Source organism: Mustela nigripes, chromosome 6 (genome assembly GCF_022355385.1).
Source record: "Mustela nigripes isolate SB6536 chromosome 6, MUSNIG.SB6536, whole genome shotgun sequence".
NCBI classification, from domain to species: domain Eukaryota; kingdom Metazoa; phylum Chordata; class Mammalia; order Carnivora; family Mustelidae; genus Mustela; species Mustela nigripes.
The window spans coordinates 58,391,302-58,410,248 of NC_081562.1; the positions used below are offsets into that span (position 1 = coordinate 58,391,302).

At 39.1% G+C, this 18,947-nt stretch overlaps 1 protein-coding gene across 1 annotated transcript in view; it reads left to right on the plus strand.

The window, feature by feature from the left end:
* The first annotated feature begins 4,547 nt into the window (after positions 1–4,547).
* Positions 4,548–18,947, plus strand: part of PTPRO (protein tyrosine phosphatase receptor type O) — a 48,724-nt gene continuing 34,324 nt past the window's right edge. Inside the window, exons 1-5 of the mRNA XM_059402669.1 lie at positions 4,548–4,961; positions 7,612–7,744; positions 9,662–9,782; positions 14,181–14,249; positions 16,618–16,701. Of these exons, the coding sequence (XP_059258652.1) occupies positions 4,788–4,961; positions 7,612–7,744; positions 9,662–9,782; positions 14,181–14,249; positions 16,618–16,701 (581 nt within the window). The 5' untranslated portion in view covers positions 4,548–4,787. The remainder of the gene's footprint in view (positions 4,962–7,611; positions 7,745–9,661; positions 9,783–14,180; positions 14,250–16,617; positions 16,702–18,947) is intronic.

Genomic DNA, 18,947 nt, shown 5'->3' on the forward strand with positions numbered 1-18,947 from the left:
CCTGGCTCTCTATGTTCTCAAAAGTAAGAGTCCAAAAGTGACTTTATCTTAAAGCTCATTTACTTTTCATAACATCATTGAGGCCTTCCTCTCCCTCCCTTTTATGAGCTGGGCTGGATTTGATATTTTGAAGAGTAAGAGAACTGTGTTCGTTTGCTAGAGCTGCCCTGACTAAATGTTGCAAGTTGGGCGGCTCGATCAACAGGAACTTATTTTCTTACAGTTCCGGAGGCGAAAATTTCAAGATGCAGGTATCAGCAGATTTGGCTTCTCTGAGGCCTTTCTGCTGGGTTTGCAGGTGAACTCACCTTCCAGCTGTGTCCTCACATGGTTTTTCTCTGTTCCCATTTGTCTTTGGTTTTTCCTTGTCTATCCAAATTCCCTGTTCTTATAGCACGATGGTCAGATTGGATTGAGGTCCACATAATGGTCTCATTTTAACTTACCTCCTGAAAGGCCCTATCTCCAACCACATTCACATTCTTGAGGTACTGGGGCTTAGGACTTCTACCTAGAAATTTGGGTGAACACAATTCATCCCTTAACAGAGACACAGACCAACAAAAAGGCTTTTGCAATATTTAGACACTTTTACAATATTTAGACACTGCTGGGGTGCCTGGGAGGTTCAGTCAGTTAAGTGTCTGTCATGTCAGATCATGATCAGGGTCCTGGGACTGAGCCCTGCCATCAAGCTCCCTGCTCAGCAGAGAGTCTGCTTCTCCCTCTCCCTCTGCTGCTTCCCCTCTTTCTGTGCCTGTTCTCTCCCGTTCTCTTGCTCTCTGTCAAATAAATAAGCAACATCTTTTAAAAAATGATATTTAGCCACTACTCCCTTCTGGTCTTGTGTGCGAGGATGGGAAAGAGGAATCATCTAAGTCATGTTTGGCTACAGAGTTTAGCTGAGGTTGCCTTCTTAGGAGAGGAGCTAGAAAACAGAAGGGAGGAACCTCCAACCAGCTTCTGCCAAGAATTTCCACACTTCTGCTCTACCAAGCAGGAAGGAATGCTCTAACCCTGTACTGTATAATTGAAATACAATGAGAGCCGAAGATATAATTTTTAAATTTTCTAGTAGCCACATTAAAAAATACTAAGAAGAGATGGGTGTCATTGAGTTTAATATATCTTATTTAACCAAATATATCAACACAGTATCATCCTAACATGGAATTGATATAAAGAATTATATGTGAGGGGTGCCTGGGTGGCTCAGTGGGTTAAAGCCTCTGCCTTCGGCTCGGGTCATGATCTTAGGATCATGGGTCCTGGGATCGAGCCCCGCATTGGGCTCTCTGCTCAGCAGGGAGCCTGCTTCCCTTCCTCTCTCTCTGCCTGCCTCTCTGCCTGCTTGTGATCTCTTTCTGTCAAATAAGTAATAAAAATCTTTAAAAAAAAAAAAAAGAATTATATGTGAAATATCTTTACTCTTATTTTATAATAAATCTCCAATATTCAATCTGTATTTCCCTCTTGCAACCCCTGTCACTGTAGACTAGCCACATTTCAAGTACTCCATAGATACATGTGGTAATAGCTACTGTGTTGGACAGTATACTACTAAGATTTTAATACATTTCCTGGGGCAGATGTTATCTTGAGTAGTGAAACTTAATTAATCCAGTTACACCTCCACTTATGAAATATTGCAAAGACTTTCTTTGTTTCCTTTGGAATAGTTGGTGCAATTTCTCCCCAGTACATGTAAGGAAATATACCTGTCACAGAGATCCTAAACAGCCCTTAAGCAGGCCATTTGTGCATGTTACTCGATCTGAGGAGCTAAAACGCATATGTCTATCAGAAAAGGATGCAGTGATAATGGGTATAGTGACCTTGGAATAATCCAGTGCCACTATATACCACTTGAAAAGAAAACTTTGTTACTGGTCAAAGGTCAAAGGTCCCAGACCCTTTGGAGATGTTCCCGAGGATCCTACTTATCACCTAGATCCATATTCTTTTAGCCAGACCCAGAGAAACTGCTACTCAAGTATCCGAGTCATATTCTTTGGACCACTGGGAACTCTTGTAATTCATGACACTGACAGCTGATAATTTTACCAATATGATCACTGTAAAAAGACAGAGAACATCAAACTATAGCCCTAGTGTGACTGGTCTTGCCTGATGCTTAAGTCCTAATAACTCTGATTAATGAATCTTGACTTATGGTTTAAATAAGCCAATAGAGAAGATTTATTGAACAATTGCAGGTGACTAGTTCAAGGTGAAAACAAAATAACTTATAACACATGGCCCCTGTTCTTAAAGCATCTAGTAGGACCTAGGAGATTTAGGACTTTCCTCACATAGATCAAATAGGGTAATAGAAGGTCAGAGAAGGGATAGATCATTAAGAGACAGAATCAACAGATAAGACTTCAGGCAGAAGGCTTTTTCCTGATTTTAGGATGATCCAAGCAGAAGAAAAGATATACTGAGTTGAGAAAGAGTACTGCTTGTATGATAGTCAGTGAGAAAACTGGCTGTACCAGGGGTCAGGGGACAGGTGAAGCTGAATGGGTAACATGTGGCCTGTTGCCAATGTAAGTAGGATCTTTAAAACTTGGCGTATTTGGATTTGATGCAATAGACATCGATCACAATAGATGATTACCCAGATAGGACTTAACATGAGCAAAGTGATATTTCAAGTTGATTTAAGCTCTCGTTGACAAATGAAGAAAGAACTGATTAAAAGCAGGAAAAAAGAATGAAGAGGCTGTTGTAATGATTGATCAAGTGTGGTCAAAAGCCTGAACATGCAATACAATAAAAAGAATTGACACAAGGAAGAGAAGACAAGAATTTGACAGTATGTTCTCTGAACTTGAGAAGCCAGAGGAGAGCCTCAAGATTGTTGGCCCCAACAAGGGAATGAATGGGTTTGCTCATGGAGGAAACACGGATGGTAGGTGATTGGAAGTACATGGGTAAAAGGTGGGAGCTAGAGATCAGGACTTGAGAATTGTTCACAATGGATAGCTAACCTGAGTTTATCTACCCATCAGGAAAAAAAAAAAACGTAGACGTCCTAGGGAATCTAATCACTTCAGGATACTCACTGTGAGGGTGTGTTTTGGAAAGAGAAACAACCAAGGTTCAGCCTAAAAATCATCCATCTCTGCCCCAGACAACCTCACACTTGCTTCCAAAGATTCAAGTTCTGCATGAGTCAGAATCACTGGAGAAACTACCCTCTGACTCATCCCTTTTCACAGTGACAGTTATAAAGGATGTGGGCAGTGGAAGCTGACCCCACGTTTCATCAACAGTTTTCATCAGAGGGGAAGTGAAACAATACATAGTACAACGTTTGGGGGAGTGGACAACTCATTGCAAACAAGGGGTCCTGACATCTGCTGTGAATTACACCTGCACAAGACACCCCCACACCCTTTCCTCCTTCAACTCTTCAGCCAAACCTCATTGAGTTGTCTCTGGAAAGAAAATTGCTTCTTTTTAGTAGGACACAAATTTAAGTTGCCTGCGATAAATCACAGGAAGGATGGTTTGACATATATGTGCTTCTGAATAGGGCCACGATGATGATATTCTAGAAAGAAGGTCCAGACCTTCCCACGCAGAGATCACGGACATGTCAAAGGAGTGGAGTGGCCTCCAAGGGCTTCTTCAAGCACTGCTGATATCCAGGAGCTAAGGAACTGACTTGGAAGCATGGGACAAATAATTAAAAGGAAACCAAGTAACAGACACACAGTGTGCATAGTTGCCTGACAGGGCACGCACATGGGCAGCGTATGATGTTCTGTGAACCCAACAGCTAGCCAAAGTATGTCCAAACAAGAACATACTGACAGGGTAGCAAGGACTCTGGCTGAAGCATCTGGGTTCAGGCATAACGCTTTGAGCACTAGAGGAATTCAAGAGAAAGACAACACCCAAATGACAGGGCACAGAGAGGAGAGTAGGAGAGATTCAGGTATGGGGGAACAAGACACAAGACCACTTCCTAAAACTGGAGAACCGGCAGGGGTTTGGTCTCGAGCCAACAAATCCCGTGACTCACTTACTGGAAATGAGTACGAAGGGGCACAGTTTGCTTGACTAATGGATTAATTTATAGATCAAGATTAAATGTCTAAAAGAAGAAGATAAAGAAATCAGTCCTCTAACATTTTATTAACCATCCAGTCCCCTTCCATTAATCCTCTTCTTAAAAAAAAAAAAAAAATCCTATCTACTTAGCTTTACCCCCCTCTTAATTTCGACTAAATTTTCAAGAAGCCATTCCTTGGATTGAATTATTCCAAATAGTCTCCAGAAAAGGAAGACAGGCTTTTGGCTAAGTACCAGACTGAATGTCTCCGTTAGATGGGAGCAAACCACTTTCATTCATTTTTTTCAGCCATTCAAGTATAGATTTTTGTTTCTCCTGCAGAAAGTTCTTTATTACCAAGGCAGTGCTTACCTCCAGTGCAGATGACACCAAAACTATTAATAGATTATGGATATAATAAAGCTGAAGTAGAAAACAGAAGTGTTCTAAAAAGGGAAGTATAAAATGGAAGGGGGAGAAAAAGGCAAATTATTCTGCCTTCCAAGTTAGATGATGACTGTGTTGGGACATATTTCAAAAACAATAATGTAACATTTCGATGTTACAATAACTCGAAATAACATTTCAATATTATAATAAATCATGTTATTGTTACAATAACAATAACATAACATTTCTTAATTACCTGTATTTGGGACTTTTTTTTTTTTTTGCCTGTTTTATCCTGCCAATTGGTGAAAGAAGGAAGAATGTATTAAATTAAATGAAATTTTTTTTAAAACTCTGCCTTTGCTCAGAACCGGCTCCTCCGAAATCACTGTTTGCCGTGAATAAAACCCAGACTTCAGTGACTTTGCTGTGGGTGGAAGAGGGAGTAGCTGATTTCTTTGAAGTCTTCTGTCAACAAGTTGGCTCAAGTCAAGAAACAAAACTCCAGGTACTGTGCTTTTTGATTGTCCTTGTCTGAGTTCATTTTGATTAAGGCTAATTATCTGAGTAAATTAAAGTCTTATATTTGTTGAAACTATAGAAAATGAAAACAAAATTTCATCTGTTTTTTTGTGTTTCAGTGATAGAAATTAACAGTCAGCTTAGGGCAAGCCTTAAAAATTAGAACCAATTTGGCAAATTGCAATGTTGATTTTCATCTCTGCATGTATCTTTTGTCCCTCATCCTTAGTGGGTCATACTGAAAACTGAAAGGGGTTTATTTTTCCTATTGCCAATAAATTGACCAAAGGGATAGACACTGCCGTATAAAATATAATTTAACAAATATGAACTGATTGCCAGTTATGTGAAAGGCACTATGTGCAATACAAATGGTAGAGTCAATACTTTAAAATTGTTTTCATGTAGTTATGGATATTACATCAGTCTAGAAATAATTAAGTTAAAATGCAGGTGCCAAAGAGAGGTCCATTCTAGTAAGAGAATTTAAAGAAGGGACTGCTTCTAGTTAGTAAGGAGGACAATTTTGCTTGAGAAAATGAAGGCTGAGAGAGGTGATTGTTAAAGAGTTAGAATCGCAAATAGATAGAATGACTGCTGAGTTATTCACCAGGTCAAACCGACGGGAAGGAGAGAGAAGAACCAGTAGCTCCAAGGGTAACAAAACCACAGGAAAAAAAAAAAAAAAAGTATTTTATAGCCAGACATGGAAGGGAAAGGTCAAGTTTAGTGAGGGATATCACAAAACACAGTGTACAGACTAATTCTGTGAACATGAATAATTGATGCTTTTTAAATAATGCAGTTCATGAGATTGAAAAGAAGAAAGGATTTCTGGGAGTAGAAATCTTTTCATATGAGCGTTAAGATAATTTGCTTTGATTTCTTTCCTCTTTTGATATTCTCTTGTACAAACATCTCTTTTTTGATCTGTACTGAAGAGCTCATCTTTTTTTTTTTTTTTCTATTCTAAGAATCCTTTTTTGCAAATAACTGCTTTGCCAGTAGCGGATTTTCTTCTCTACAGCTACAGTAATGCCTCCCTTTAAGAAAATAATGATTATGCAGCTACTTACTATAACAGAGTCTTGCTAGCAAAAGTCTTTCCTTAGAATCATTCTTTTATAGATGAGTAAAAAAGGTGGAATTGGAAATAAGTTCTGATGGCTCTCATCTCTTTAGGCAGGAGTGTTTCAGATCTCTGTTTGGGAAAAGAATGTTATGCTGGCTCATATTTTTATATTGTACTGTGGTAGTTGTCACTGGTCTAACAATTGGCCCATCAAATTAACAATTTGTTCTACTCAAGAATATGTTAATATTAAATGTTTTTGAGAACACAAAGTTGCCGTGACTTTGGCGGATGCTGTTTAAAAGCTGGGAATGCAGACAAAGGGGATAATGTCCTTAATATACAAAGAGCAACTAAAAATAGAAAAAAATACAGACAAATAACCCAAAACAAATATTTCATAGGAAATAAACACTAAAGACACTTAAACATATGGAAAGATGATCAAGTTCACTCACAATAAAAGAAATGCAAAATGAATCTCTAATGAGGTACCATTTCCTCTAATTAGATTGGAAAAACTCAGAGTTTACAGATATATTAGATTGGAAGGAGTGTAGGAGAAGAGATGTTGTCACACAGCATCACACACAGCAGGATAACTTGGAAAATGCCTATAGAAGAGAATTTGTTGGGACACCTGGGTGGCTTAGTCAGATAAGTGTCTGCCTTGGGCTCAGGTCATACCCCAGGGTCCTGGGATCGAGTCCTGCATCAGGCTCTCTGCTCAGCAGTGAGTCTGCTTCTCCCTCTTCCTCTGCCTCTCCCCATACCCATCATGCTCTCTCTCTTTCCCTCTCTCAAATAAATAAATAAAATCTTCAAAAAATGAAAAATTTAAAAGAAGACAATCTATCAGTAGATTTCAAAATTTTGAAAAATATTCAACTTTTGGGCCCATCATTCGGCTGGGGGCAAAACAAATACCCACATCTGTATGTACATCCATGCATATGCATACACACACGCACACACACACACACAGGTTTGTGTATGAATCTGTATGTGTACACATGCATACACACATATGTGTATTAAGCATGTGTGTGTGCATATATGTTTGTTCTCATAATTTAAAATTTGTCTGCTGTAGCATGGTTTGTAATAGCAAAAAATCAGAGACAACTGAGACATTCTTCAGAGGGCACCGGTTAAATAAAGTAGGTCCTTTCATGAATTTCTGCACACCCCTTAAGAAGAATAAATCAGCTTTATCTGTGTTGATGTGGGAAGAGCACCAAAATATACCAATAACCAAGGTAAAACATGCAAACCATGTTATCACTTAGGTTTTGCTTAGATCTATCTTGTGTTTTCACATCCATAAAATATAGATGGAAAGGAAAAAAAAAAAAAACCTGACAACAACGGCGCCTTCCGTGGAGGAGAACTGGGTAGATAGAAAGTAGGGAAAGAAGGAAACTTACTTTTCACTGCTGTCCTTTTGCATCTTTTAAACGCTTTACTCTGTTATGTATTACCCACTCAACTCTGAAGAACAGACCAAAAAAACACAAAACAGATGACGATAATATGACACTCATCTTATGTTCTGCATCTCCAGGAACCAATTGCTGTTTCCTCCCATGTTGTGACCATCTCCAGCCTCCTTCCCGCCACTGCCTACAACTGTAGTGTCACCAGCTTCAGTCACAACAGCCCCAGTGTCCCCACATTCATAGCCGTCTCAACAATGGGTAATTACTTGTGTTCGTGGAATCTGGTGTCTTTGGAAGTTCTATCTTTCTAGATTTTCCTTCCATTGTCTTTTCAAATATAGATGGTCTATCCTTTTATTAGAACCATGTTCTGTTGAAACATTCAGGCTCTGGGGACAGGGAGCCCATCACTGCACTCGCTCCCTGTGTGACTGAGGGAAAGATATTGACCATCTAGGAACCTCTGCTTTCCCGTCTGCAAAACTGCAATCAAAATATACGTCCCTTGTTGAGCTGTATTGACACACAGAAATGAAGCGCTGAAAGCCCTAATATCCACCGTGTGGCTGAGAGCTGCTCCCGTCCACTCCACAGGCCTCATCATCCTCCCCAGCGGTGGCCACAGTATCCTGATCCACTCGGGCTCTCCTGTGGTCTCCTGGGCCCTCAGTCATTCCTGGTCAAGTGATGACATTGCTAAATTCCTGGGACAAAATGGGCAAGTTCCCAATCAAGCCAAATATCGGGGGGCGGGGGGGGATGTTGGTATTGTGGAATTAGAAATAATGAAAACTCTAGAAAAATGGTGCTTCCTTTTTTTTTTTTTTCCTTCTGAGTTATATGTGTCACTGCCTTGTTGTTGGAGGCTGACTCAGCAGTCCGAGATCACCCTCGAAGACACCTGTGTAATAGTACCACTCTCAGTGTCACGTGATCCCTTCACTGGCTGCATTTCCATTTCTGTCGCATTCATCATGTGTGTTTCTACTCAGTGATGATGAGAGTCACCTTCTGTTTGTCTTCTGTTTTAAATTTTTATTTTTCCGGAAAAGGGGACCAAAAATGGACTCACAAAGGATATTAATAGTCTCTCACTTCTGTGTGCTTGGACACCATTCCAAGTAGCCTTTCCTGTTCACTATTCCTTGTCATGGCTACAGCAACCCGGTGAAATAGGTGTATTATTCAACTTATTTACGAGTGAGGAAAATGAAGCCCGGAGAGACAGATAAAATAGCTTCTCCGAATATCAGCTAGACCTTGAAAAAGGTCTCCTGACCATGAGTCTAATGTTCCTTCTGTTCAGTTACTCTGCCCGGGAGTGGGAGTCATGCTGGCCCAAATGGGAAGTGGCAAACCCACAGAGACGTAGGGACTGAACGCGCTCCCAGTTCTGTGATTTTATGGTCAATGCAAAGGATGGTGTCATTCTCCCCTGCTCTGGTCCTTCTCCAGTTAAGAGTTTTATGAAAACATTTGAAATATATTCTCACTTCGGATGTGCATGTGCCATAACAGCCTCCATGTAAGTAGAGGGAAGGGACATAGCCCTGTTCTTAAGGAGACCCTATGCCTTATTAATAGGTTTAATCTCTTGAGTTGTGCAGATGGAAAACCTCTCAACATATGGTTACAGATCATCAGAATGCCTGCTTCTAGCGATGTGTTAAGTGCTGTGGCAGATGGTAGCTTGCTAATGCCTTTTTCATATACATTATTCGTTGTAAGCGTAATATACAGTTGTGCTTTCTGACTTTAAAGTCATAGGCATAAAATGAAAACCTGCCACTCTCTAAACTTCTGAAAACCCTAAACAGTCATAGTACATGGTAATGACCTCTAGATTTTTTTTTTTTTTTTTGAGTTTCAAAGGAATTTAAACTATGGTCCAAGCACTATTCACATTGCACAGTTCTCCGGGATAAGAACATTCGGGATATAATGCTTTGGGATGAACACAATCCTGCCAGGCGTCTGAACACCATTTGTCAACCGACTTGACGAGGTTGTATTTGACCGCGAGGAGGTCATTGTCGGTGTGGGAAACTATCACCGTCACTGTTGTTGTCATCATTCTATGTTCAGTGGTGTTAAAAATCAATGGAAAATGATGAGTGGTTGGGTTAGTTTTGTGTAATGGAAGTTATAATGAAAATGCATGGCTTTTCTCTTCAGTTACAGAGATGAACCCTAATGTGGTAGTCATCTCAGTGTTGGCCATCCTCAGCACTCTGTTAATTGGACTGCTGCTCGTGACCCTTATCATTCTGAGGAAAAAGCATCTCCAGATGGCCAGGTAAGGTCAGTTTGGTTGATTGTTTTACACAAGGGCTTTAAAATATTTTAATTTATCTTACAGATCTGCTTTTGCAGACCAAAATTGTACAGCAGGGCTTTCAGGTATTTTAACTCATAATTTAATTTATAAATGTCATTTAAAATTATTTTAATAATATTAAAATATTTTAATGTGTAATTTAAAATACTTTAATATTTAGTTGTATAGCGGTAAGTTTGATTTTGGTTTTCAGTGTCTGTTTTGTGTTTTCGAAGTAGACTTTTAAAAGTTATTTTAGAAAACATAATCATGGAAATGACAAAGCAAAGGATTGTTTACACCAATCCAGACCTCTCACTCTCAGTCTTGTGATTTTAAGAGACCCATGCAAAGAGATCCACTAATGACATTTGGATACTTTCAAACATACTTTGAAAAAAAAAAAAAGATCTCTGGCTACTCAGATTCATAAGAAGAGTGAATATATGAAGAAACCACAAGAAAGGAAAAAAAGCCCCTCTCTTCATCAGTTCTGCCAAAGCGGTTTTATCAGAAAACATTTGTAGACTTTATGATTAGGTCCATTGGAGTTCCCCTATTAGTTTTGTTCCTACTACTCAGAGTTCAAACAGTTTTCATTTTTCTTGCAGCTAGAAAATACTTTTGATTTATGATTTTAGAGATTCCCTATTCCTTTGGCCACCGGTGCATTTCTTATCAAAGCACATTCTCAAGTATTTTCAGTGGTCCCCTATATTATCAGAAAAATCCATCAATTCTCTTAAAAATTGTTGCCTCAAATACTGTTGGGTTTGGGAAATTTGGTTCAAATTTATATTTACCCAGTGTTAGCCTGCTGAATTGTCTATCAACTTCCTTTTTCTTTCTCAGAGTTCTATAAGTTTATTTATTGATAAATAAACTTATCAATCCAGTAATGATCTAATCAGTGTCTTATGTGGCATAACTAAATAAAAATCAGACATCCAAGCTGTCTACTAGGAAATTGAGAACATGGCTGGAGATATGTACATAAAGAAATATATTTAAAGGTATAAACTGACCTACCCCAAAAAGGAGATAAAAATGGGATTCCCTGGGGCATCAGGGTGGCTCCGTCAGTTAAGCGTCTGCCTTCGGCTCAAGGTCATGATCCCAGGGTCCTGGAATAGAGTCCTACATTGGGCTCCCTGCTCAGTGAGAAACCTGCTTCTCCCTCTGCCGCTTCCTCCGCTTGTGTTCCCTCTCTTGCTGTGTCTCTCTCTGTCAAATAAGTAAATAAAATCTTTTTTTAAAATGGAATTCTCTGAACATAGAGAAAAGAGATTGGTTCTGAATATAAAAATCAAGCTTATGACTGTTGGCATTTAAACTAATCTTAGAAGGATAGGCAGGAAGGTGGTACCACACTAGGGCTCATATAGAGAGCTCTGAAATTACACTCCTTGGGATCAGATCCTAATTTACGATCTATGTGACCTTGTGCAGGTCACTGAAACTTCGTCCATTAATATGAACAAATATTAATGGCTATTTTGATACATATTAATAGACACCTGCTATGTGTTAGCCTCTTCCAGATGCTTGCGATGTGAGAGTATATAAAATGGACAAGAATTTCTGCCTTCATGGAGCTCCTATTCTAACAGAGGAGGTAGATAATAAATTACACTGATAATACGTAAAAAGGTTATGTGGTTTGTGAGCCAACAGTAAGAGAAAAGCAATAGAACAGATAAGGGAAATTAGAAGTACAGATGTCTGGAGTATACAGACAGGAGCTCAGGGAGCTGGATAGGTCTCACTGAAAAGATGGTACTTGAGGAAACTTGTGAAGGACATAAGGGAGTTAGCCATGTGTTTTCTGGCAGAACAGTATGCCCAATAGAGGGAAGGGCCGGTGGAAACGCCCTGAGGCGGGAACATGTTCACAAAGTAGTGGGAAGGTTAGTGCAGCTAACGTAGAGGAAATGAAGGGGGGGAGCAGCAGGAGACAACGTCAAATTACACAGAGCCTTGTGAGCCTACAACTCTCACTGATAGTCTGAGTCAAGCCACTGCAGGACTTGGGGCAGAAGAGCCAGCTTCCATGAGAAAACAGTCTGTATTGAGGTGAAGCAGGCGTATTAATGGGGGCAGCCATTATAGTAACCCAGACGAGAGCTGGTAATGCCTAAGTCCAGGATCACAGCCGTGAATGTGGGGAGAAATGATCAGATACTGGGTATAGTTTGAAAATAGAGGCATTTGGTAAGGGGATTTGCTCACAGATCGTACATGAAATGGAAATTAATAAGGGTCACAGACGACCGAAAGGATAGAGTTGCCATCATCAGAAATAGGATTCCAGATGAGGATTCCAGAGTTGTGGTGTTAGGGCAAGTTCCTCTGGGAGGGGCAGGCCCTTACAGTGGGAGCGACAAGACTTCCGTCTGGGAAATGTTAAGTTTGAGACGCCTGCAAGTGCAGGTGTGGGGTCGGCATCTGAACATAAAAGTCTGGTGTTCAGGAGCGAAGACTGCCCTGAAGACACAAGCTTGGGAGTTGTTAGCGTGTAAGTGGTATTAAAGCGATAGACCAGATGAAATTCTCCTTGACCGAGGGCAAGTGCAGAGATGAAAGAAGAAGGCCTGGCAGTAAGCACCAGAACAATGTAATACTAAGATTTCGGGGAGGAAAAAAAAAAAAAAAAAAAAAAAAAGATAAGAGCAAAGGAGACTGACTGGCCAGAGTCATCTAGTGGATTTCAAGGAAAACAAAGGAAGTGTATAAAGTAACAAAGTGTATAGCAAAGATCCTGGGAACAGCGGGAAGAATGTTTATGGAGAAGAGATGGGAATAGCCCCTACATTGGTGGTGGTGAGGAGCAAGGACGCCGTAACTGGAAAGCACGCAGCAAATGTGAGCTCATAATAGAAATAGTGGCAGGGCTGGTAATAAGTGTGGTGACGGGTACCATTCCAGGAGCCCTCTTGGTGCATGCAGCAAGATGATTAGAAGTGGTTCTACTTCGGCCAGCCGGCCACTAGAGCAGAGATTCCTCACATTTTTTGTGTCATGATCCTTTCCAGCAATCTGTTTAAGCCTGTGGCGCTCTTCCAAGAATAATGTTTTCTTTTTAAGTGCAAAAAATAAAATACATAGAATTAAAAAGAAAATGCATGTAATGCATTTAAAAAACAAATGCATTACATTTATTAATATATTAGATAATATGTAGTAGGGTGTCTAATACCTCTCATAATTTCATCAGAGTGATGATTATGAACAATACTGCAACATCTGCAGCAGGTTCATTATAGAAAAACAGCTGTAGTTTCTGTGGTTAGCAATTTCACCGGTACTGATGGTATTATTGTGGCCTGTTGCCTATTTTAGTAATTAAAAGAATTGCTAAATATCAGTTAGAGGTTGTGAAAACAAAAGTACTTTTCCCCTGCTATGTTCATGGAGCTCTAAATTCCATCCTTGAACCCCAGATAAGAACCTTTGAATTACAGGGTAAAATAATTCTTATATATGAGAAATTGACAAAGGAAAATGAATTGATGTGTAATTTTTAACACAGCATGATATAACAACATCATTTTTCAAAGAAGAAAGCGGTTCTCAGAACATGGTAATAAGAACAGGGAGATCGTTAAAGTGATTAGCAGATGTGTCAATAATGTCAAAATCTCTGCTTCAATTCTGAGTAAATCCATCAATTTCATCTAGGGGGGAAAATGAGATGCAGGAGTGCTGGTGAGCTGTGTTGTTTATCCCTGACATTAGCCAAAGGTGAAAAGGCATGAGAATATGTATAACTTTGCCTTCCACTTCTGGAAAAAAAACAAACTTTAACAATATTTTCGACTGACAGATTAATAAGCAACCTTTTGGATAAGAGGCTCCGCATGAGCCACTCTGATTCAGTATGTCTCACTCTTTCTACCCTCACCTCAAGTGATTAATCTCATGGGCATCCTGACATGAGGGGAACATTTTGGAGGGGAAAAAAAAATCCAATTTGATCCACCACCATTTTAAAGAAGAAATCAAAATGCTTTAGTATCAACCCCACAAAGAATATGTGCTGAAAACAGAAAACCCACAGGCTAGGAGGCTTTGTGGAAAATATTATACCCCAAATAGTTCAAAGATTTATGTTAGGATCACGAGTGCCCTTTGGAAAGGATTGTAAACCAAATCCTCTTGGCTTCAAATAATGTGATTAGGGCATGTGCAACCTTATGAAAAACATTTTTATCTTTCTATTTTACATTGCATGCAAAAGAGGAACACATGGAATTTATATCAGTTTATATTTTTTAATTTAATGCTGTGATGATAAGCCAGTAGAGACTTTCTTTTATGTCAAGGTAAAAGAGTGCTCTGTCAAGCAGTAACCTTGATGTTGTGGTTCCTTTTGAACAGGGAATGCGGAGCAGGAACCTTTGTCAATTTTGCATCTTTGGAGAGGGATGGAAAGCTTCCATACAATTGGTGAGCATCACTTTGGAACAAGCCTCTAGATAGCTTATCTATGCTGTGTGTGTGCTCCAGACTTTATTTTACTCTTTTGGAGGGTTACATGGTTTTGTCTGATTGTGCTTTCACAACTTTGGAGAGAGTGGACCTTCCAAGGTTAGATTTTAATCACTGAATATATTAGTTTGTGTAGGTTTACTATGTTATGAGGTAGAGAAAATGTCTAAGTCTGCTGGGTATTCACTATATTAAACAAAGGACTAACACAGGCATGGATATAGCCCCAAACCTTGCCGAAGAAGGGCTTCAATACAGGAGTCACACTGAAGGAGTAAGTGGTGAGAAAGGCACAGAACAGATCCCAGCGAGGCAGCAGGAGACAGGGCAGCATCTCTATTTCCAACTGACATTTCAGTGCCTGAGAATATTAGCCCCTACTTCTGTTCAGAATCGAGGGGATATATTCAGTCCAGGGCTCTCGACTCTTAGACTTACAGGTAAATGAAGAGCAAAGGCATAAAGTCCCATGGGGAAACCTGGCCTTATTTTATTTTTTTCCTCATGCTTGAGTGTTAAGGACCTACAAGGAGGAGGTATCTGGAGAATTTAGAAAGCATTATCAGGAGACTAAATTGATATTATACCTTAACACTGATATGTGAGAATTAACAATCCTATCCCCTGTGCACTGCCAATGGGTACCCAACAAAACTGTTAATGAAGTCACCATTTAATATAAAGCCAGCACTGCTTACATGATCAGGTTGGTTTCTTTTGCAAGCCACCATGCAAAGCACATTAATTTAAATGGATACATTTCATGTTAATCCTTGGTAAATGGTCTTTTTTTTTTTCTTGTTTTCCTAATCTTCCAAAATGGTGATCTTCAAGAAATAGATAGGTGAGACTAGAAACTTTACAGAATCCATGAAAAAGGGAGGGCTTTAATTGGAATATAACTTCTGCTTCCCTGAATGAACATCTAGCAGTGGAAAGTCTACTTGAAATAGGATTCTTTTTAATAAGACAATATGTTGTACTATTTTTAAATTTTAGCCTGAATGGAATTTTGCTATTTAACTACAACTAATCCAACTGTGAAGAAGAAAAACTCATAACCCCACAATGGTGAAAAGTTAGTAAACAGTTCTTTCTAGGTTTCTTCAAATATATTAACAGTCTTGCCAAGATTAAGAAACTTAATTCACTGGTCCTTGTCTGGCTTGCCCTTTAAAAAGGCCCAGTCACAAAGCAGGGAAGAACAGCACATCTAGAAATTGACCCAATCATACCTGGGACTCAGGGCAGCTGTCTGTGTATTGACTAACTGCACACTCAGTCCCAATTGATAGAATATGGGATACCAGTTATGGGAAAGCTAAGGCAAAAGAGAATTCACTTCAGGACCTTTCTAGAAAATCTACAAAACTCTCCCCCTGCTCTTGGCAAAGACAGTTTTGCCAGCACCAGCCTGTTCTGACTGACAGAATAGATTTCTCAGTGGAAACTTGTAGTGACTAAAGTGACAAAGTGACAGCATTTCTCCTCCTACTTCCCAGTATAGCTATAGACTCAGACATAGGCTATTTTAAAATCGACATTAATGAATGCTCTATTTTGCACATGGTTTAAATACCTGAAATTTCATTCACACCCCACTTTTTAGACCAGTAGACTGAATTAGAAACAAAGTATGACGAAATACTCTTGCTCTCACTCAGCTCAATATTAGTCATATTACGGACCAGGCAGGTTCATGAGCTACTTGTCTTGAATCAATGATACCTGAGCATCCTCCCATAGCTCTGTTTTAAGGGTTATTTTTCAGCGATGATGAATTGACTTAAACTAAAAGTAATATAGAAAGTCACACCTGAGAGTGCAGCTTTATAAGAATGCGCCCCAGAAGCTTGAGGTCTTTCCCAGAATCAGCAAAGGCGGAAACTGACCTTTGGTAGATTTTTCCTCACACAAGCCGCTGTTAGTGATCAAATGATGCTATAATGGTTCCTTAAAATAGGTTCAAGCATGGCAGAGATAATAATATCCAAGAATAAGACTGGAGATAATTAATGAGGCATTTAAGAGCCTCATTAAACTGAATGTAAAATGTAATCACTTAATAGCAGACTAATCGACACAAAATAAGTTGAAAGGAATATATCTGATTACCGTATGGATGTGTGTGAATAAAACTGGTGTTGGCAATATGAGAGCATGTAAACCCTCACGTTTCGGATGGAATAATATTTGATTGTAATTAAGATGCTTGTCATTTTAATTGATCCCGGTAGGTGATTTACTGATATCTGTTCACAGTTTATGTTACTAACTCTTGCCACTTTTTCATCTTTACATCTGTTATATCTATTAATGCTCACAGGCGTAGGAGTATATTTGCTTTCTTAACCCTGCTACCCTCATGTCTTTGGACTGATTATCTTTTGGCATTTTATATTAATCCTTGGTAAGTGATTTTTTTTTTTTTTTTACTGTTTACGTAACACAAAGTCTATAAAGTTAGCTCTCCAGAAGTAAAACCGAAAGGAAAAATTCTCTTTAATTATGTGATGTGTTTGGGCTGCATCTAAAATTATTAATCATGTGTTGAAATGGATTAAAAGAGTTTCTGGTACCAACATGCTAACTAACTATAATGTTTTTCCAATTAAAATTTTCTCCTTGGGATGTTCTTGGCAAGCTTTTCTTCCATTTATTACAAGTCATTTGTTTCTTCATTCGGTCAATGCATTGGCTTCTCATCTTTGTAAATGATGCTTTCCATTTTCCTTACCATCTCCATCCGTTAGAGATCCTCGTATTTCCAAAACGGAAGAAATGCATTTAGGTAGAGAAGTGCAGAATACTGTTTGTTTGCGGTGTTATTAGTGTTTTCATAGTAATGCTAACTCAATGAATATTGAGCAACTGAGTGCAAAGCTTCATTATTTAAGTATCTTATTTAATTGTCCCCACAACTCTGCACAGCCCCATCCTAGACACATTGAAATAGAGGCTTAAGGAGATTATCTTAACATCATACCACTATATAGAGAATCTAGGTTCCAATCCCCAGAGTCTGCAAAATCTATTCTTTTCTCCATAAAAAGCAGCTTCTTTAAATTCTCCTTTTCTTAACTTTTAAATCATTTTAGTAATCAAATCTCAAATAGTATCCTTTTCAGTTTGCATAAAATCTAATAACAATAATTTGAAAATCTGGGACTAACATATCTAGAAGGACTGTTTCCTTTACTGAGCCACAGGAGAAAAGGTAGTAGTTTCCTGACCAAAAACAAAAATCATTGTCCTGAAGTATCCAAGGTGTTTAGGTACTAAATTATGTACAGACAGATCCAGATATATGGGCAAGTCCAGAAGGACTTAGGAAAAAAGCAATAAAAATAGCTCATGAGGGGCTCCTGGGTGGCTCAGTGAGTTAAAGCCTCTGCCTTTGGCTCAGGTCATGATCTCGGGTTCCGGGATGGAGTCCCACATCGGGCTCTCTGCTCAGCAGGTAGTCTGCTTCCTCCTCTTTCTCTCTGCCTGCCTCTCTGTCTACTTGTGATCTCTGTCTGTCAAATAAATAAAATCTTTAAAAAAAAATAGCTCATGAACTGGAAAAATGGCGCCTGAGTGGGGAGAGCGGGGGGAGAGTGAAAGATGAAAAGCAATCTACAGAGTTATTTATTCCAAAAGGCAGTTGATCAAATGTTCCTCAGCTCCTCCAAGGACAGAATAAACACAGCCAGCAAGGTTAGGATTTCAAGTTGCAATGGAAGAAATACCAAAAAGGACTTCCTCACAAAAGAGATTAATACCAGCATGGGGGGGGGGGGGGTTGTTTTGTTTTAAAAAAAATTTTTTTTTTTTTTTGGAGAACAGAGGAAAGTGTTGAAACATGGTAGACACTGATGTGCTAAGTAATGGAATCAGAAGAATGTCCTAGATAATGAGGACTCATTCGCTGTTAATCCAAGTTGGTTTTAATAACAGTTTTGAGTATAGGGTTTTACAATAGCCAACACGGTATTTTAAGTATTTGATATCAGATAGTATTCAGGTACGAGTAGTGCCAAAATTCCTTTCTGACCTTCAAAATATGCATCACTTTTCACTCAACACCTATTAATCATTCTCAAGTATTCTACCTATCATCAGAATACTTGTACCCAATACCCTTAAAGTAACCTCCATGATAACGGTTCAAACACAAGCAAGAAAGATGCATATGCTCTTGTATTAATTTTTCTGCTTAATTCTCTGACTTTCCCACAGTATAGTTTCTACCCTTATATCAGGCCTGTGCTTTTTTTTGCATGTCTTTCTTAATAGGTCCCCCTGATGCACACATCTTCAAATTCCAACAATCCCTTCACAGTCTATTTATAGTACTGATCAACTGGCATGAGACCCAACTTAGCGGGGGGGGGGGGGGGGCCCTTCAGTAGTTGTGTTTGTTTGGTTTTTGCTTAGAGTCTTTTTGTTTGTTTATTTGTTTGTTTGTTTAAAAAAAAAAAAACCCTTCAGTCATTTTTAGAAGAATGGTCTTGAGACTGTAAATGGTTATCTCCAGGTGAGAAGAGAAGGCAAAACATGGAGCCCCAGGCTTTCTGTCACTTTCAGTAAGGCAGACACATAGAAACCAATGAGAATACACTAAACATCAACTCTGTTTTCAGCCCAAGGCTTGTGCTAGGTCAGATATAACAA